This window comes from Globicephala melas, chromosome 5 (assembly GCF_963455315.2).
Source record: "Globicephala melas chromosome 5, mGloMel1.2, whole genome shotgun sequence".
Taxonomy (NCBI): Eukaryota; Metazoa; Chordata; class Mammalia; order Artiodactyla; family Delphinidae; genus Globicephala; species Globicephala melas.
Window position 1 is genome coordinate 114,435,083 of NC_083318.1, and position 17,947 is coordinate 114,453,029.

The 17,947-nt window shown below is 45.0% G+C and overlaps 1 protein-coding gene across 1 annotated transcript; it reads right to left on the reverse strand.

Annotated features, from left to right (window-relative positions):
• Positions 1-5,361: 5,361 nt before the first annotated feature.
• REELD1 (reeler domain containing 1) lies at positions 5,362-17,186 on the reverse strand. The gene is given in 8 exon segments (XM_030878157.2): positions 5,362-5,967; positions 7,124-7,187; positions 8,620-8,934; positions 12,064-12,217; positions 14,019-14,090; positions 14,093-14,248; positions 16,978-17,035; positions 17,037-17,186. Coding segments are annotated over 8 exon segments (1,575 nt in total).
• Positions 17,187-17,947: the final 761 nt, after the last annotated feature.

Genomic DNA, 17,947 nt, shown 5'->3' on the forward strand with positions numbered 1-17,947 from the left:
GTTAGTGATTTCAGTCCGTGCTTGTTGGAGCCCTGCATTTCTGAGGCGGTGCCTCAGGTGAGAGAGAAGGCGGAGGGGAGATATACTCAGCCTTCAACTAGAGCGTTCAGCCTTTACTGTCTCACCTAATAGGCAAAATTGAAAATTCAAAACCACTAAGTCAGATTATCTTTAAAGCCATTTCCAATTTTTGAATCTTGTAGCTCTCTATTGCAATGCTGCCCACTCCATCACTGAATACGAGAATGATTTAGGAGATGCGGCTTCATCGAAGGGCCTATCATTGCATCTCTTAGTTGCTAGGCCAGTGGTTCCCAACTGGGGGTGATTCTGCCCCCCCAGGGGACATCTGGCAATGTCTGGGAATGCTTTTGGTTGTCACGCCTAGGAGTACCACTGGCATCTAAAGGGCAGAGGCCAGGAATGCTGCTAAACCTTCTCCAATGCACAGGACAGTCCTCCACAGCAAAGAATAATCCAACCCCAAATGTTGGTAGCATGGAGGATGAGAAACCCCGTGCCAGACCACATACACTGAGGAAAGGATGCTCACAGGTGAAGTGGGAAGACTCCTTTCAGTTTCTCTTCTGCCCAGCCAAGATTGAAAGGGTAAGTCCATTCTCAACTCCTCCCCCCACCAAGAACTCTCCAAGCCTTGGATCTGAGACACAGAATATTCCCCTCCTGGGGACGGTGGCACACAGCACTCTTTAGTTCGCCTTTGGAGAGAAACTCATACTGCTTGACACCCAGGCACCTGCAGCGGCCCAAGGTGCTGGCTGCATATTCAAGTTCGATCTAGACCAGGCAGTGGTGACAGTAACACAAACACGGAACTTTTCACTCACTTGTTATTTATTGATAACTTACTATGTACTGGGAACAATCAGCAATGAATAAACAATGCCTCTGCCTTTACAAAGCACCCCAGTCAAGGAGAGTCAGAAAATAAACACACAAGTGAATGCGTAGACTCAGGAGGTAAGAAGCGCTGTCGATATTAAAGCAGCCAAGGGCATAGAGAGTGGGGGGGGGCAATGCACAGGAGAGGCCGCTCGGGTGAGGCAACATGGGAGCAAAGTTCTGAAGACTGTGGAATTCTGGGGGTACCAGTTTCCAGACAAGAAGGGCAGCCAGACCAAGGGAGCTGGATGGAGCTGTGCAGCACCCCTGAACCGTTCTTGGAAACTCAGGGCATGTGCAAGAAGGTGGTTGGAGGACGGGGTCTCGCAGTACCTGGTCAGCCCAGTCCGGATATTGACATTTTATTCTGCGCAAGATGGAAAGCCATCAGTGAATGTGGAGACAGTGTAGCATGAACGATTTATGTTTTAAAAGCAAAATACAAACACCGAAAAACATTTGCCAGACTTCGGTTGTATCGGCCGCTCCACCCATCTGCTCAGAGGAGCAGAGTCTCAAAATGTTCACTTTTCTTTTCGCAGTTAAAGAACAGAGCAAACCCACAAAACATCAACCGGCCTTTCGTCACCAAGGTCCTCCTGACATTCTAAGCCAGAGATGATTATGGCCGCTTTTGCAAGCCCCTAAAGGCCAGATGGAGCCGAGTTCCGAATAGCTTAAGACAACGGAGAAATTCTCAAGTTTAATAAAACAAATTAATGCAAATTCATTTCACTCGAATAGAAGAAATTCCTTGCCCCACACCGTTTTTTAGAAGAGGGGAATACGTCGGGGTGACATGAAATCCAATCACAGGGCCTGCATTCCAGAAAGGCTGGGATCACGTTGTAATACCGGAAGTCCAGGACCAGGAGAGGGTATGCTATCTGTAATTTATTCATAAAATGCTGGCTCTTCCCAGACAACATTTCGAATAAAACGTGACACTTGTTTAAATGTTTACTGGCTTGTTGATCCCTTTTGTTGTTGTTGTTGTTAATTAGATTTTTTTTTTAAAAAAGAAAGCAAACATTGTAACAGTAAATTAATGCAGACAGCCTTGCCAGTGAGATAGCTCAGCGGGGCTACAGTTAAGCGTTAAGTCGTGATTTACCAAAATTATTGTATCCAAGGGGAGAAATTAATTAGAAATATCAAAAATAGTCTCTGAATGTAAAAAGGTTAAAGCCCACCCCTAGCCCCGATCTGTGATTATGAAATTAGCACAATAGATGTAAAACCATTTGTTTAAAATAGAGATTTTAGCAATTGGTTTTCTGTTATCTTCCCTGAAGTGTGTCTTTAGCCCCAAACTTCCTTCTCCAAGACGTGGTGGGCTGAGCAATTCTCTAGCTGTTCCCACAAAACAAAAAAGTTATTTTAAATGCTGCATTTGAGTCCTTCGCCTTTTTATAACTTTTAAGGGCTTTGTGCTTTAGTAAATGCCTTCAGGTTAAATGAACACTGCCTACTCCCTCCCCTCTGGGGCTTCTCTGAAGCCAGGCTTAGAGGACCTTCAAGATCAGTGACTGAGGGGTTTGATGTGTCCTGAATTCAGGCTTGGGGATTCCAGCCGCCCTTCCCAAAACGGAGTTTACTCAGAATGTCTCAGCAAAAATGTCTGACCCCAGCAGGAACTGTAGCCAGTGGCTGCCATGACAACCAACGCGGTGATGCCTCCACTGGCTGGGCTGGGGCTGTAGGGGCACAGGGGGAGAAATTGTCACGGACAGGGAATCACATTTTTGGTGGCCATAGGATTTCTCTAAATGGACTAGATTTAAAGATAGTGTCGCAGCTGCAGGGTGATGTTAATAACAATGGCATGTCGGTTAGAGGCAGCTAAGTGTTCAACATGCGTTTAATCTTCACAACAGCCAAAAGAGATAAATCATTTTGTGATCCATTTATCTCTGATGAGGAAGCTGAGGCTCATAAGTCTGGCTGACTCTTCTGCACCCTGTCACTATCGTGCCTGACCTGGAGTTCCCAGCTGGAGAGGAGGAGGTGCCTAAACCCTAAAGCCTGGGCAATTCCCTGGCCATCCAGTGGGCATGGGTTCGATCCCTGGTCGGGGGAACTAAGATCCCGCAAGCCTCGTGGTGTGGCCAAAACACAAACAAGAAAACAAACAAAAAAAACCCCCTAAGGCCTGGAGAATTCCCTCGGCCCCTCTGATGCTTTGCAGGGAGGGTGACCCATGGCATCTCCTGAAGCTGAGCAGCCTGTCTCTTCTCACACGAGCCCCGTGGCAGGTCAGCAGTCTAACCAGCGATGCAGTGAATTAAGCATAACTTCAACTCCTTGGCCACCTCTTCCTTTGAAAACTGAAATCTGTTGCCCTTCCCTTGGAAGAATGAGGGCTGTGACATGCTGTGACCACCAGAACGTGGTGGGAGTAAAACCATGTTACTTCCCAGGCTAAGCCTTCCAAGATGCCCAGCTTCTGCTTTTGTCTGCCTGGGACACTCCTTCTGGGAACCCAGCCACTATGCAGTAAGAAGCCACAAAGAGGAGAAGCAAATTGTTTCTCACACTCATCCACGGCCCCAGTGAGTACCCAGCCGGCGGCCAGCAGGAACTGCCAGCCCCGTGAGTGAGTCATCTGGGATGTCCCAGCCCATTTGACAACAGGCAGAGCAGAAGAGCTGCCCAGCTGAGCCCAGGCAACCCCAGCGTCCTGTGAGACCATCAGTGGTAGGCGTTGTTTTAAAGCACTGGGTTAAGGTGTAGTTTGTTTCACAGCAATAGAGAATCAAAACAGTGTGTTTACACAGGATAATATCCTCTTGGACGGGAAAGATTTGGAAGGTAGTGTATATGTGGTGCACCCAGCTCTGATGTGACCTGGCCAGATGGGAGCTCTCCACTAGTGAGATGGCTTGTCTTCTGCATCTTGGCGGGGGGCATCCCTTGGGAGGGTGGGGTATGTAGGAGGGATATTTGTGGCCCCACCTGGAGTACAGTACATGTGTCTCTTTCCACAGCATTCCTAGAACACCTTCATTTGTGAACATACAATTACCTAGGTCTCCACGTGCCCAATGAGGTGCTTGCCTGAAGTCAGGGGACAGATCTGTCAACCCCAGAATCCAGGAGGAGAGAGTGTTGGAACTGATGCCTAGTGAGCTAACAGGGGCTGGAAAAACAGAAGCAGCTCTTTCCCACACACCCAATTTTTTAAAAATGTTTTTGTTGAATTGAGATGTCACGAATGCCTCCTTCCCTTTAAGCGATTTACTGAACTTATTCCTCATGAAGTTATTGTGAGAATTGAATGTGAAAATATATGTACAGTTCTTAGCACAGTACCTGCACGATTTAGGTGCTCAATCAGGAAATACCCTTTCCAAATCTATAGTGGTTTTCGTTTCCACATTTAAACGGATCATGACTCTGTCATAGGTTTACCTTTGAAAAGACAGCTAATTCCATTGTGTTATATTAGGTGAGCATATTCGAGAGTTCTATTCAAACACGTTGTTTTGACCGCATGTAGTATCTATGGGACTCTTGCTAAATCAAAGTGACCTTCATAAAGTCATGAGGTGGGTAGACAGTCTTCGTCCTTCTTGCTTTCTTAGACGGGTAAAGACTCTTCTTAAAACTGTGCTGGTATCATCATTTTTTTCAGCATGACCTTTCGCAAAAGGCAAGATGTCTGCTAGTCTCTGGGATACGTAAGTCTCTCATCAAGTGTAAATGGATGGGTGATCTCAGATCCATTTACCCCTGATGAAGAGGTTTGCTTACCCCTCTCTGGTGTTTATGGCCTCCCGCTGCATGTATGTTTTCCCACAGATGTGGGTAATCCAACTCTCTAAACTCTTCCTTGCTTTGGATCAATTTCCATGGCAGATTTGCTGGGCTTCTGAGTGTCCAAGAAGGCTGAACACCCTTGCACTCACCCAGACAATGACATCAGAGCCACCTTTGAACTCCAGTTTGGAAAACAGGACTTCTTTGGGGGTGGTTTGAAGAGGCAAAGGGAGGGCTGCAGTCCTTTTTCTTGCAAGAGACTCAACCTCAACGTTACTTTTTTTTCAAAGAGAGTCGATGAGGCTGACACACTAAGGAGGGACAGAAGTTCTATTTCTGCGGGTTCCTTAAGGCAACGGAGGAAGCTCAGTGGCCACAGGAGTCTAGTTAATGAGCAGATTATACAATATTCATTGTGTTGAGTTTAACTCTTCAAACAGAACGTCTAATTGCAAAAAGAAAAAAAAGCTGCTAAAAAAAAATAAGAAAGGAAAAAAAAACTGCTAAATTACAGATGTTAAGACAACAAAGCCAGAAAGTAATTCCCTCTGTTGATAAAACTGTCCTTTTGCTGCTCCCTCCATTCACTGTTCCCTGATGGGAGGCACAGTGAAACCCTGTCCTCATTAGCTAGTCTCAGTAGCTCTGTTCTGGCTGAGACGCTCTGCAGGGTCTAAGGGGGGGCACTGAGAAGCCTTCTCAGAGGACTGTTTTCTTGCTACCCACAGAGGGAGTGATCCAGTTGTATCCTGCTTCAACCAAAACAAAACTGTTCTCCCCAATCCTCCTGACATGCACGATCTCGCCTCCGTCACTCCTGGCAGGTGCGTGCCCAGCAGGCTCACTAAAGAATACTTCTGTCCGCTTGTGGCAAGACTGGGTATGCAGGTAGCGAAGGCCAGCAGCCACGGCCATGCCCAAAGCAGCTGAGAGGCAAAGCAGGATTCCCAGCTGCAGAGTTCCGAGCTGGATCCCCAAAGGGGCCCTGGCTTCGTCTTGCCCAAGCTCAGGCCTTGGGTTGGTCTTCCTGGGGTGTCCCACGCCACTCTCTCCATTGCCCTCCCTCACTTTGGGCTCCTTGTGCTTTGACTGAGGCAGGAAGCTGGCAGAGGGTCTTGATGACTCTGACTGACCACTGGCAGTGGGTGGCCTGGAGGTGGCAGAGGTGTGGAGGACAGGGGTTGGATTGGCCGCCCTGGCCCCATGTCCAGTGAGTGCCCCAGAGGACCAAAGGCGAGTATAGGAAAGACGGACAGTGTACAGAGGAGGCCTCATCACCGTCCTATTTGAGGCCTTCATCTTGTCCTAGAAAAGCAAAGGAAAACAGAGAGACCAAAGGGGCTGGTCTCCCCGCCAAGCAGCCACTGAACTTGGCAACTAACCTGAGTTCCTTAGAGAATCCCAGATCGCAGATGAAAACCCAGCCTCATGCCTGCTCTTAAAAGAGCTCAGAGGGGACTTCCCTGGTGGCGCAGTGGTTAAGAATCCGACTGCCAACGCAGGGGACACGGGTTCGAGCCCTGGTCCGGGAAGATACCACATGCTGCAGAGCAGCTTACCCCGTGCACCACAACTACTGAGCCTGCGCTCTAGAGCCTGTGAGCCACAACTACTGAAGCCCGTGTGCCTAGAGCCCGTGCTCCGCAACAAGAGAAGCCACCGCAATGAGAAGCCCGCGCACCGCAAGGAAGGGTAGCCCCTGCTCACCGCGACTAGAGAAAGCCCGCGTGCAGCACCGAAGACCCAACACAGCCAAAACTAAATAAATAAATTTAAATAAATAAATTTTAAAAAAAAAGAGCTCAGAGGAAAACGTCCATGCAGATAAACATGCACTTGTTATTGATGGTGATGGGGAAGCTAATGGAAACTCCACTGAGAGATCATTCTTGTAAGTCAAGAATAAACTTAGGGTCGTTTAAGAGGCTTCTAGACCAATGTGGGTGACAGTCATCTCCAATGGCTGAAAGCTTTGAGTGTGTCTTTTTATGCAAGAGGGACCATTGAATCTTGCTGTAGGTTCCAATCAATTTGAGTAAGGATAGTATACCATGTTTTATTTTGTGTTCCTTTTAAGAGTTCAAAGGAATAGTATTCATTGGGCATGTATATTTTATATTGTCCATTGATCTCACCTCTGGGACCATACATGGTATTTTGAGGCCAATGTTATGAAGGACAGGGTGGGGGGAGGAGGAGAGAGGGCTTATTAACCGAAGCTAAGTGGGAAAACAACTCACTAAAACCATCAATTTCTACAATTGCCGATAACTTCAGAGATGCTGTGTATAATGAAAAGGCTGATATTGATCGGAAAAAGATGCTGTGTATATATCATACCCTTGCCTCCTTCTCTCTGATTTTGGCTACTAGTCTAATAGCTCTGATTTCCCAGCCTGGAACTTCCCACTCTGGCGTCAAAAATACCAAACTCACTGCCCATGCACAACTTGGCTGTTACCTGTTCATCCCTATCCGAGGGTAGGCAAGTTTCCAATGAATCAAAGCTTGGATCATTCTGAGTCCTAAAGGGAAGGGAAAAAAGGCTTAGAAGGAGTCCCTAAGTATCGGGGGGTTTTTCTTACCTTTCATTATAAAAATTTTCAAAGTAAACAAGTAGAATAATATAATGAACCCCCAAATATTTACCACCCAGCTTCAAAAATTATTAATTCATGACCAATTTTATTTTATCTTTATTCCTACCTACCTACTTTGCTGCCAGGTTTTTTTGTTTGTTTGTTTGATTTTTCCTTCAGAAATTAATTTATTTAATTTATTTTTATTTTATTTCGGAGTAGAGTTGATTAACAATGCTGTGTTAATTCCAGGTGTACAGCAGTGATTCAGTTTACATATACATGTATCTATTCTTTTTCAAATTCTTTTCCCATTTAGGTTATTACAGAGTACTGAGCAGAGTTCCCTGCGCTAAAACCTTTCTGGCTATCTATTTTAAATAGAGCAGCGTGTACATGTCAATCCCAAATTCTCAATCTGCCCTTCCCCGCTGGTGACCATAAGTTCGTTCTCTAAGTCTGTGAGATTGTTGCTGTTTTGTAAATAAGTTCATTTGCATTATTTTCTTTAGATTCCACATATAAGTGATATCATATGGTATTTGTCTTTCTCTGACTTTATTTCACTTAGTATGATAATCAAAAAGCAACGTTTCCTGGGGCTTCCCTGGTGGTGCAGTGGTTAAGGATCCGCCTGCCAATGCAGGGAACATGGGTTCGATCCCTTGTTTGAGAAGATCCCACATGCCGCGGAGCAACTAAGCCCGTGCGTCACAACTACTGAGCCTGCGCTCTAGAGCCCCCGAGCCACAACTACTGAAGCTCGCGTGCCTATAGAGCCCATGCTCCACAACAAGAGAAGCCACTGCAATGAGAAGCCTGTGCACCGTAACAAAGAGCCCCACTCACCACAACTGGAGAAAGCCTGCACGTAGCAACGAAGACCCAACGCAGCAAAAAAAATAATAATAATAAATAAATAAAAGCAACATTTCCTGTCACTGCTGTGTATACTGATAAAATTACATTTGTTGGAAACACTGGAGTTTGGAGTTGGAGAGGGCATGGGGGCGGGTGATATGTGAAGATGGCAGCAAAGACTCAGTGAATGCTTGAATTGATTTATATAATTTATATTTATATATATTTACATATTATAAATGTATGTATCTAAAACCTATATTTATATTTTATTTTATTTATAGCAGCATCTCAGAGACCTCACCCTGTCCAAGACAGTACAGTTTCCCCAGGTAATTTATATATCCAGCTCTTCTGACCAGTGGCTTTTCTGCAATCAGTGTTTCTCACGTACTTAAGAATAAATATGGTTGAGATCTTTTTCTGTCTGACTCCAAGAAGGTTGCATTTCCTTAGCACCCTTGTGTTTGGCCTCATCCCACCACCTGTCCCGAATGGCCCACCCCTGGCCCATTACCTGTGGTGGGTGCTAGGGCTGGAAGCAAAGCTCTCTGAGGAGAATCCCCTGATGGCCATGAACCTCTCCAGCCCACGAACGTCTGGGGATGCTTCCAGGGTTTGGTTGCTGTCCCCACTGGGCTGGTGGCCATCGCTGACTACGGCAGCTATGTGTGAAGATGCTGGGAACGGAGTCTCTGCAGCCCCAGGAAATTCTGTCACCCGAACATTGGCAGGAACAGGATCTAAGCTGTCCTCTCCTGCAGCTCCAGGGACGGCCACAGCAGAGATATCCGTGCGCTGCTGAGGAAGAATGACGGGGACCCTGGGGGCCAAGCGGAGGCCCAGAGACACTACAGGGAGAGAAGGAGAAATCGTTCCTTTTATCGATTAGCACACACAGCCAGGACAATGGGCTGAATGCCAGAGACTTTAACGTGCCTGAGGACAGACTATTAAGTGTGAACCACTCAAAAGCATCACCATAAAGATGATTTGCTCAGTAATAGAAACTCCTGACCAAGCAGCAAAGCACCTGAATTCTCATGTCTTTTTAAAGTGTAAGCTCCTAGGCTTCTGGGCTTGTGCCTTCTTAACAGACACCAATCAGAGAATATAGAAACCGCTGTGACCACTCTGTGTTTTCTCACTTCTGCCAAAGCCTGCTTCTAGCTAGAAAATAAAATGGAATCCCACAAATCACAGATTTTTTAAAGCCCTAGATCATTCTTGCCATAGTATATGAATGCAAAATGTTTCCCCAGGGATGGTAAGGGCTCGAGCCTCTGCTATGGGCAGAGGTGGGATCACTGCCCTCCACTGTCTCCTTTCCCATCTGTGATGAGCTGACATGATGGCCCAGAGCATTAGAAATAGCTTCACAGAGGGCAGCAAACACACAAGCACAGGTTTTGGAATCTTCACTCTGCTAATTCCTGATTTGAGGTAAGTCCTCCAGAAGGTCAGTTTCTTCTTTTGCAAAATGAGACCAGTAACGGTACCTACAGCCTAGGACTGTAGCAGGGGTAAAGTGAAATCATTGATGTAAACGCATGCAGCACAGTGCCTGGTACAGATGCGACGAGCGCTACGTGTTTACCACGATGATGAGTAGGGCGACCACGATGTTGTTCACAAAAAGGTGCTGACAGAAGTTTCTCTGGCCAGGGCTGCAACTGGGTTGGATTGAATTCTTTCTCTCTCTCTCTCTCTCTCTTTTATTTTTTGTGACACTTTGTTCTAATGTCTTCATTACTCAAAAATACCAAGATTGACGTGAAAAATAAAGAAGGCTTACACAGACATGCAGAATTTAGCAAAACTTCTGACAGTTTTAACTCCTGCCTGAACTCTAAATGCTTCAGACACTTTCTGCAGACCCACTGCGTGCTGGGCATCATTCCAGGTGCTGGGGATGTAGAAGTGATGCCGATTGCTAACTGTTGTTTCTGAATTCAAAGTCTAGGAGACAGACTCCTAGATGCCTAACCTTATAAATCGCAGTGTGAGGAGAGCTTCAATACCAGAGCTGAAGAAAGCAATTACAGGGCTTCCCTGGTGGCGCAGTGGTTGAGAGTCCGCCTGCCGATGCAGGGGACACGGGTTCGTGCCCCGGTCCGGAAGGATCCCACGTGCCGCGGAGCGGCTGGGCCCGTGAGCCATGGCCGCTGAGCCTGCGCGTCCGGAGCCTGTGCTCCACAATGGGAAAGGCCACAGCAGTGAGAGGTCTGCGTACCGCAAAAAAAAAAAAAAAAAAAAAGAAAGAAAGCAATTACATTTGCCTACCAAGAAGTAAGGGGAAAAGGCTCACAAAGGAGATATTTGAATCGCTCCTGGAAAGGTAAATAGTTCATCATGAGGAACAGTTCCATTTAAGGAAATGTCAGAAGGCAAAACATGGAGATATAAAAGTAGGTCATGCCTAGTGCGGTTGGGTAGGACCCCAAAGTGTTCCAAGGCTCTGCTGGAAAATAAGTTTGAGAGTTACAATATACTATCCTCCCAATGGGACAATTTGTCACTCACATTTGCCAACTGAAGTCTTCTTACACTTAAAAAATCCATTTAACTTTGTTAGATGACACCTCCCCCAATGTGTGCGCGTGTACACACACACACACACACACACACACATTCGTTTTACCCTTGGGAAGCACTGGGGTTTGTGTAGAGGAATGGGTAAGAAAAGAGGCAGGGGCCAAGGGGAGGAATGTGAGTAGCATGATGAGGGGTCCACCCTGTAGCTGCTCGGATTGGAGTCCGCCACCCCCCAGGGGACAAGGTGCCAGCAGGGTCAACCATCTGAGAGACTTTACAGTATCAACGGGACCCATCTTCCTGAAGCCTCACTAATATTCATATTCATCTTAAAACAAACATGCCTGGGATCCGAATGCAACATTCACATGATTTATAACATGAAACAGGAGACTTCAAACCCATGTTGGATTTGCAGGGTCTTCTTAAGGCCACCCTCTCAGACCCTGAGCCCTTTTCTCTGCTTTTAGGAGTATCTTGGTGAAATGGTTGGAGGAGCAGTGCTGGGCAATGTGGAGAAAACAAAGGTTTTGGTCACAGGCAGGGATGGAGGGTGGCCCAGGGTTGGCTCTGAGCCTGGGTCTGCTAGACTAGCAAAGTCAGGGATTCATATCGGATCCCGGCCTCACCATGTTAGCCCGGAAAGGAAAGTGGAATTGAATGGATCAAACGTTGGATCTTCTGTGCAGGTGATTGGATGCCTTTACGAAGGCATCTGTTCAGAGCACTTAACTAGATATAAATAACGAAAATGAGTTCCATTTCACCAGGAATTTTCAGGTGGATCAGACATTCTCTAGCTGGTTAGGGTTTTTTTCATTATCTGTTTTTGTTTGTTTGTTTTCTCAGAAGTTCATGGGCCAATGGAATCTAAAGCCACTTGGTGAGCCAGGGAAAACACCCATTGCCATCAAAACAGCCTCTCGTTCCTCATTCTGTTCTACAACCCAGGCTGCAAAGAGCCATCTACCTACCTCGGAAAGTAACAATCAAAACTGGATGAACTTACATAAAAAAAGAAAAAAGGGTTATTTCTTTCTGGTGTTGCCTGTGCAGCCTCAGGGGTCTGGGGAAAACAGCTGAAATATCGTGGTGATTTGTTAAGTGTGGGAGTGGGGGAAGGTGGTTGGCTAATTTTTTGGTTTTGCAGCTCAGTTCCAATGCTTCGTGGCCCAACTTCACCTGTGAGGTTGAGCCGGACAGAGTGTGTTTGCTGCAGCGAACCCTGAACTTGCAAGAGTCTCCCCGACCCACACCCATGGCTGTGGGATCCCATCCCCAGGAACTCTTGACACTCCCATGGCAGGTGTCTATTGGTTGGGTCCCAGGAACAGGAAACTGGCTAGAGTCATTCTTAAGTGAAAATTAGTAACTGTGAAAATAATGCTGCCAACCAGCCTGGTGAATGCAGCGGCAAGCTACGCCTGGGGCAGTTCCTTCCATGCCCTCCGGCCTCTGCCCAGGGGCTGGCATAGGTGAGCCAGGCTCCACGTGGCTGTCGGAACTAGCTCTACTGTGTGTCTGTTGAGACACGACAGATGATTCAATCCTCGTCCAGTAAACGAAATATGACTGGACCACTGATAAACGGTGGAGAAAGAGAGCAGAGAGATTCGAGGATTTAGTTTCCCTTAAATCGTACCTCGGGCCGTCCTGATAGAAAGGAGAGAACAAACAAAAAGATAAAGAAGAGCCCAAGTCTACATGGATAGAACTTAGAGAGAGATGATTGTGTTACTCCCTCGGGTGACTATAGGAGACAATAGGTACAAATCAATTACCCTCCCGAATAAATGCAATCATTAAGAATCTCCTTTTGACTAAGAGGTGTCTTCTAGAACCGTGGACTCAAAAGGTTTCATCTTCAACTGTGATCGTTCGCCAGTACTGGTACGTCATGAATTGAATTACACCCTTCATTGAAAATTTTATAAATCTGTCGTAAAATCATATAATCCTATTGGAATTGTAAATGCTATTGAAAATGAGAGGTAAATCATTCATAGTCTAAATAATATTTTGAATACATAATGCCTTTCTTCAGTAAAAATCATTTGCACTGACATGATCTCATTCATCCTCCCCCAAATTTCACCGAAGTAGGGATTATTGGCAAGTACCATTGTTCTCACTGTAAGTATTCAGAAGGCAGTGATAAAAAGGTGATGAATTTAGCTGAGATCACCCAGAGAGTTAAGGGGCAAGTAAAAGTCATGGTTTGTTGTCATGTCAAGGCTATGGTGGGAAAGGATCCTGGGAGGTGAGAGAATGTAGGAGGACTTGAGAGATGCTTCTGACCAGTGACTCAGCTCCTTTTTCTGCCAAAAGGAGATAACAGTTTCTGAACTACTTCTTCTGTAGCACAGAGCAGCTATGACAGTACATCTAAAAATACAAACGGAGGGGCTTTGAGAAATAAAAGTAACTGTACAGATTGAAGGCCTTCAGGCACCACACACCCCTTGCATTGGAACCAAAGTCCTGGCAGGAGCCAGTTACACCAACAGTCGAGTGGGTACTGGCCTTTCCAGATGGGCAAAGTTGTCAGGGCACACTGTTGTCCTCCTTGTTTGTCCTTCCTGCTGTTTTAGGCCACCAGGAATGGATGGAAGGAAAGAGGACCTTGAGGGACAGGGGATGTACACCTCATCTCTCATGTTCCCCAGTGCAGAGGGGACAACCATGGGGTCTGGATATCTCCACACTTGGGCACAACCTCCCTCTTCTGTATATGAGGGTGTAGGGGAAAGAAACAGAGGAATACATACCCTTTCCTAAAAACCAAAAAAAAAAAAAAAAAAAAGAAGTTCGCTTTCTTGGTACATGTGAGTGAAAAGAAGGACAAAGCCACGGTCTCCTTTTGAGGAACGATGATGCTTGTATGATGCTTGCAGTTGCCGGGAACTGGTCCACGCAGTTGGCTCCTTCGTCCTTATGCAACACTACGAGGTGGGTGCTGTCATGATCACACCCATCTGGGGGACAATAAGCTGAAGCACAGAGCCCTCAGTGGCTCTGCCCAGGCCCAGGAAGTGTCCACTGTCTGTCTGCTTCTGTATCTCTCTTTCTGGGCTCTCTCCCGACTCTCCCACCAGCATCTCTTTTGTCCCCTAGTGAGAATTTCCTGGAGAGATTGGCCAAGGTTCATCTGTGCGCGGGCAGGAGGGACATCACATATTCCTGGACCATGGATAACAGCACAGAGGGGAGTTGGGACAATTTTTTTTTAGTCCCCCCCGTAGAGACACTCTAGTTGGGGCAGCCCCAGTGACCCTGTCCTTGTTATAAGGTGGAGGGTGGGAGGTAGGAAACGAGAAGAAAGGGAGGAGAAGCTCCCTGTCTTCAAAGTGGAAGCTCAGTTACCAAGAACCAGAACTTGACTCTCTTATAGGAACCTGACGTCCCTTACGGGGTGGGCGGGGGCCCGCCACTCAAAGGACAGATTTCTCTTCCGGACTTGTCCACGTGGGTGACTGTGTCAGCCTCTTCAAAACAAGCCATCGGTTTGGAATGAGGAGGAATGAAAACAAAAGTGCCAGCTATCTGATGATCAGACTCCCTTTGGGCCTGAAGTAGAAAGCCCATGAAATCACGACTGCCCCTCACAGCCACTTCCACAGAAAACATCCACTCAAGGTCAACACACTTGAAGGAGTTCCACTTGGTGACTTTACATGCGTATTTTCAAAATGAAAAGCTTAGGACCAGCCCAGTCCCCCAAAAGTACGCAATTCATTAGGGAAAAAAAAAAGGTTGAAGTGCTATTTCACACCCAAAATAAATTCCATTTGTAAAGATGGAATATAAAAGATATGTAAAAATGAAATACAAAAGAAGTAGAAACAATAGTTTGGCTTTTTTTTTTCATTGTTTTTGTTTTGGGTTTTTTTTGCTTTTGTTTTTGTTTTAATATTGGAGTTAGGAATGCCTCTCCAAGCAAATTCAGTAGCCATAAAGGAAAAGATGATTTCTTAAAATTCTCAATATAGAAGAAATAACAAACGATAAAATGAGAAAGGTATTTGTAAGATACAACAGACAAATATACAAAGAGTTATGGTGAATTAACAAAAAGGTAGCCAAACTGAAAATTATCAATAGACACAAACAGAAAATAAACAAGCTCAATCATAATTTTTAAAACAATTATAAATAAGACACTATTTTATACCTATCATGTTAACAAATTTCAAAATGTGTAATTATAACCAATATTGATAGGCCAACAGAAAAACTAGGGCACTCATTCAGTAGTACTGGAACTTAAACTATGCAACTCTTTGAGGGGGTAACCCGACAATATTTTCCATTTTTTTTTATTCCTCACACTAATCAGTAGAACAAAATGATTGGATAAAACCATATACAGAGGGTAAATTTCATTTCCATGTATTGCCTCTAATTCCCATCAAAAGAGTTAGCATACATCAAAAAGGAATGGAGTCAACAGTGTTGATGTGTTTGAGTTCACTGTAGCGATTAAATAGATACCTTCCTGTCTACGCTTAGCTACTATCTTCAACATCAGTAGCTTTCTTCTTTTTTTACCTTTATATTTTATATTGGAGTATAGTTGATTAACAATGTTGTGTTAGTTTCAGGATGGAGGAGGAGTATTTATTGGTTGAGGGTAGCCCCCCCAGGGGTGTATATGTCTATGTATAACTGAATCACCTCAGTAGCTTTCTTTCTTTTTTTTTCTATCTTTTTTCTTATTGGAGTATAATTGCTTTACAATGTTGTGTTAGCTTCTGCTGTACGACAAAGTGAATCAGCTCTATGTATACATATACCCGCTCCCTCTTGGACCTCCCTCCCACCCCCTGCCATCCCACCCCTCTAGGTCATCGCAGAGCACTGAGCTGCGCTCCCTGCACTATATACCACCGGTTCCCACTAGCTATCTGTTTTACACATGGTGGTGTATATATTTCAATCCCAATCTCCCAATTCATCCCACCCTCTGCTTCCCCCACTGTGTCCACCTGCCCGTTCTCTACGTTCACCTCTCTATTCCTGCCCTGCAAATTGGTTCATCTGCACCATTTTTCTAGATTCCACATATATGCGTTAATATACGATACTTGTTTTTCTCTTTCTGACTTCCTTCACTCTGCATGAGTAGCTGTCTTTCCTGCTTTTTCCAGCTGGCATCTTGGGAGTTTGGTCCAAGGTGGGCAGGTGTGACTCTGAAGTGTGTGTATGCGTGTTGGGAGGTGGGATGGATGGTGGAAACACCCCTGGGGGGCTACCCTCAACCAATAAATACCCCTCCTCCATCCTCCCAAGGGATGATTCACAGGTGTGTTTCCCATGGTTTCTCAGAGGGTCCCCACTGGAATTGGGCCCCAGTGCGTTGCCCACGGCAGTAACCCACTCTATTTGACACCTCATTAGTGTTTCGTTATTCCCTGTCACCCTTCCCCTCTCTCTCATCTATGCTTCCTGGATCACTCCCCAAATAAACCACCTGCACTCAAGTTCTCGCTCTGAATTTGTAGGCACCTGAACTAAAATAGCAGGAAATGCTCTTTTCACTCCTCAAATAATTTTAGTTTTAAATAAGGAGGAAAAAAGTCTATTTCTCACACATCCTCGATATGTGATGTTTGTTCAGGGTAACTATATTTATACCTTATAATAAAGACAAAATAAGTTTTTATTATAAGGCCATTTGTGCCCTCTTCTCTTATAAAGATTAATCTCAATATAGAGATAAATTATATGGTTTTCATGATACAAATATTTCATGCTTCGTAGCTGCAACTAGGGATCATCATACTAAGTGAAATAAGTCAGAAAGAGAAAGACAAACACCATATGATATCACTTACATGTAGAATCTAAAATAGGGCACAAATGAACCTATCTACGAAAGAGAAACAGACTCACAGACATAGAGAACAGACTTGTGGTGGCCACGGAGGAGGGGGGTGTGGGGAGGGATGGATTGGGAGTTTGGGGTTAGCAGACGCAAACTATTACATATAGAATGGATAAGCAACAAGGTCCTACTGCAGAGCACAGAGAACTATAGTCAATATCCTATGATAAACCATAGTGGAAAAGAATATAAAAAATAATGTATATATGTGAATAACTGAGGCACTTTACTACACAGCAGGTATTAATACAGCATTGTAAATCCACTATGCTTCGATAAAAAAAAATTTTTTTAAACCCACAAATATTTCATGCTTATTTTTGGCTGCATAATTTCTTCTTAGGATTAAGCCCAACTTTAGCCCAGGAAACTCCTACCTGGGACAAACACAACTTGGAATTTGTCACTATGGCCCAGGGGCTCCTGGGGGTCTCTCAAAGCCTCTCCCATACATACCCGAAGCCGTGTCACCAGGTGAGTCAGAAGAGCTGCCAGTGAGAATGGTGATGTGGGGGGGTCCTGGGGTGCTGAGGCTGGGCTGGAATGTGCTTGGGCTGCATGTCCACACAGGCCACCGAGCCGGCCCCATGGGAAAAGGCAGAGGAGCTGGATGCCGGGCAGAGAGCGGCACAAGGCCAGCCTGCGAGGGCAGCGGGGACCCTCATCCTGCCCTCTCCTGTACCCCGAGAAACGGCAGCTTCAATGCAGATGCTATTTAGGAAAACAATACGATGTCCTTCTGAATGTGCCTGACGTGGATCCCACACTGCCTTTAAACCTGAAATACCTTCGGTATCACCTCCCCAGATTGTAAGCACTCAAGGTCAAGATCAAAAAGATGTGCCGCGTTACTATACATAAAACAGATGACCAACAAGGACCCACTGTAATAGCATGGGGAATTGCACTCAACATTTTGTAATAACCTATAAAGGAAATAATCTGAATAAAAATAGATGTATATGTATAACTGAATCACTGTGCTGTACACCTGAAACTAACACAACACTGTAAATCAACTACACTTCTGTTAAAAAAAAGGTATATCTCTTTAAAATGGCATTTAAAAAAAACAAAAAAAAATCAATGTGGAAATGATCAATAAATATAGCTAGAACATCTTTTAACTAAAAGGAATTTCAATTGAATTAAAGTTTAAATGTGAAAAATGAAACCACAAGAAAAAAAAAATGTGCCAGACTGTAGGAAGTATTTCATTTCTAAACCTTTTTTTTTAAACCTCTCTTCTTGTAATTTTTTTGTAAGAATGTTTCTTTTTAAAGAGAGGCTATACTAATTACATCAAAGAAAAAAGACCAGAAAATGTTTGAATCCTAATGTGGACTCCTTACAAACTGCCTGATATCCAAGGACAACGTGAGCTGTAATATATTATTGCTGAAATGAGACACCCAATATTCCAATA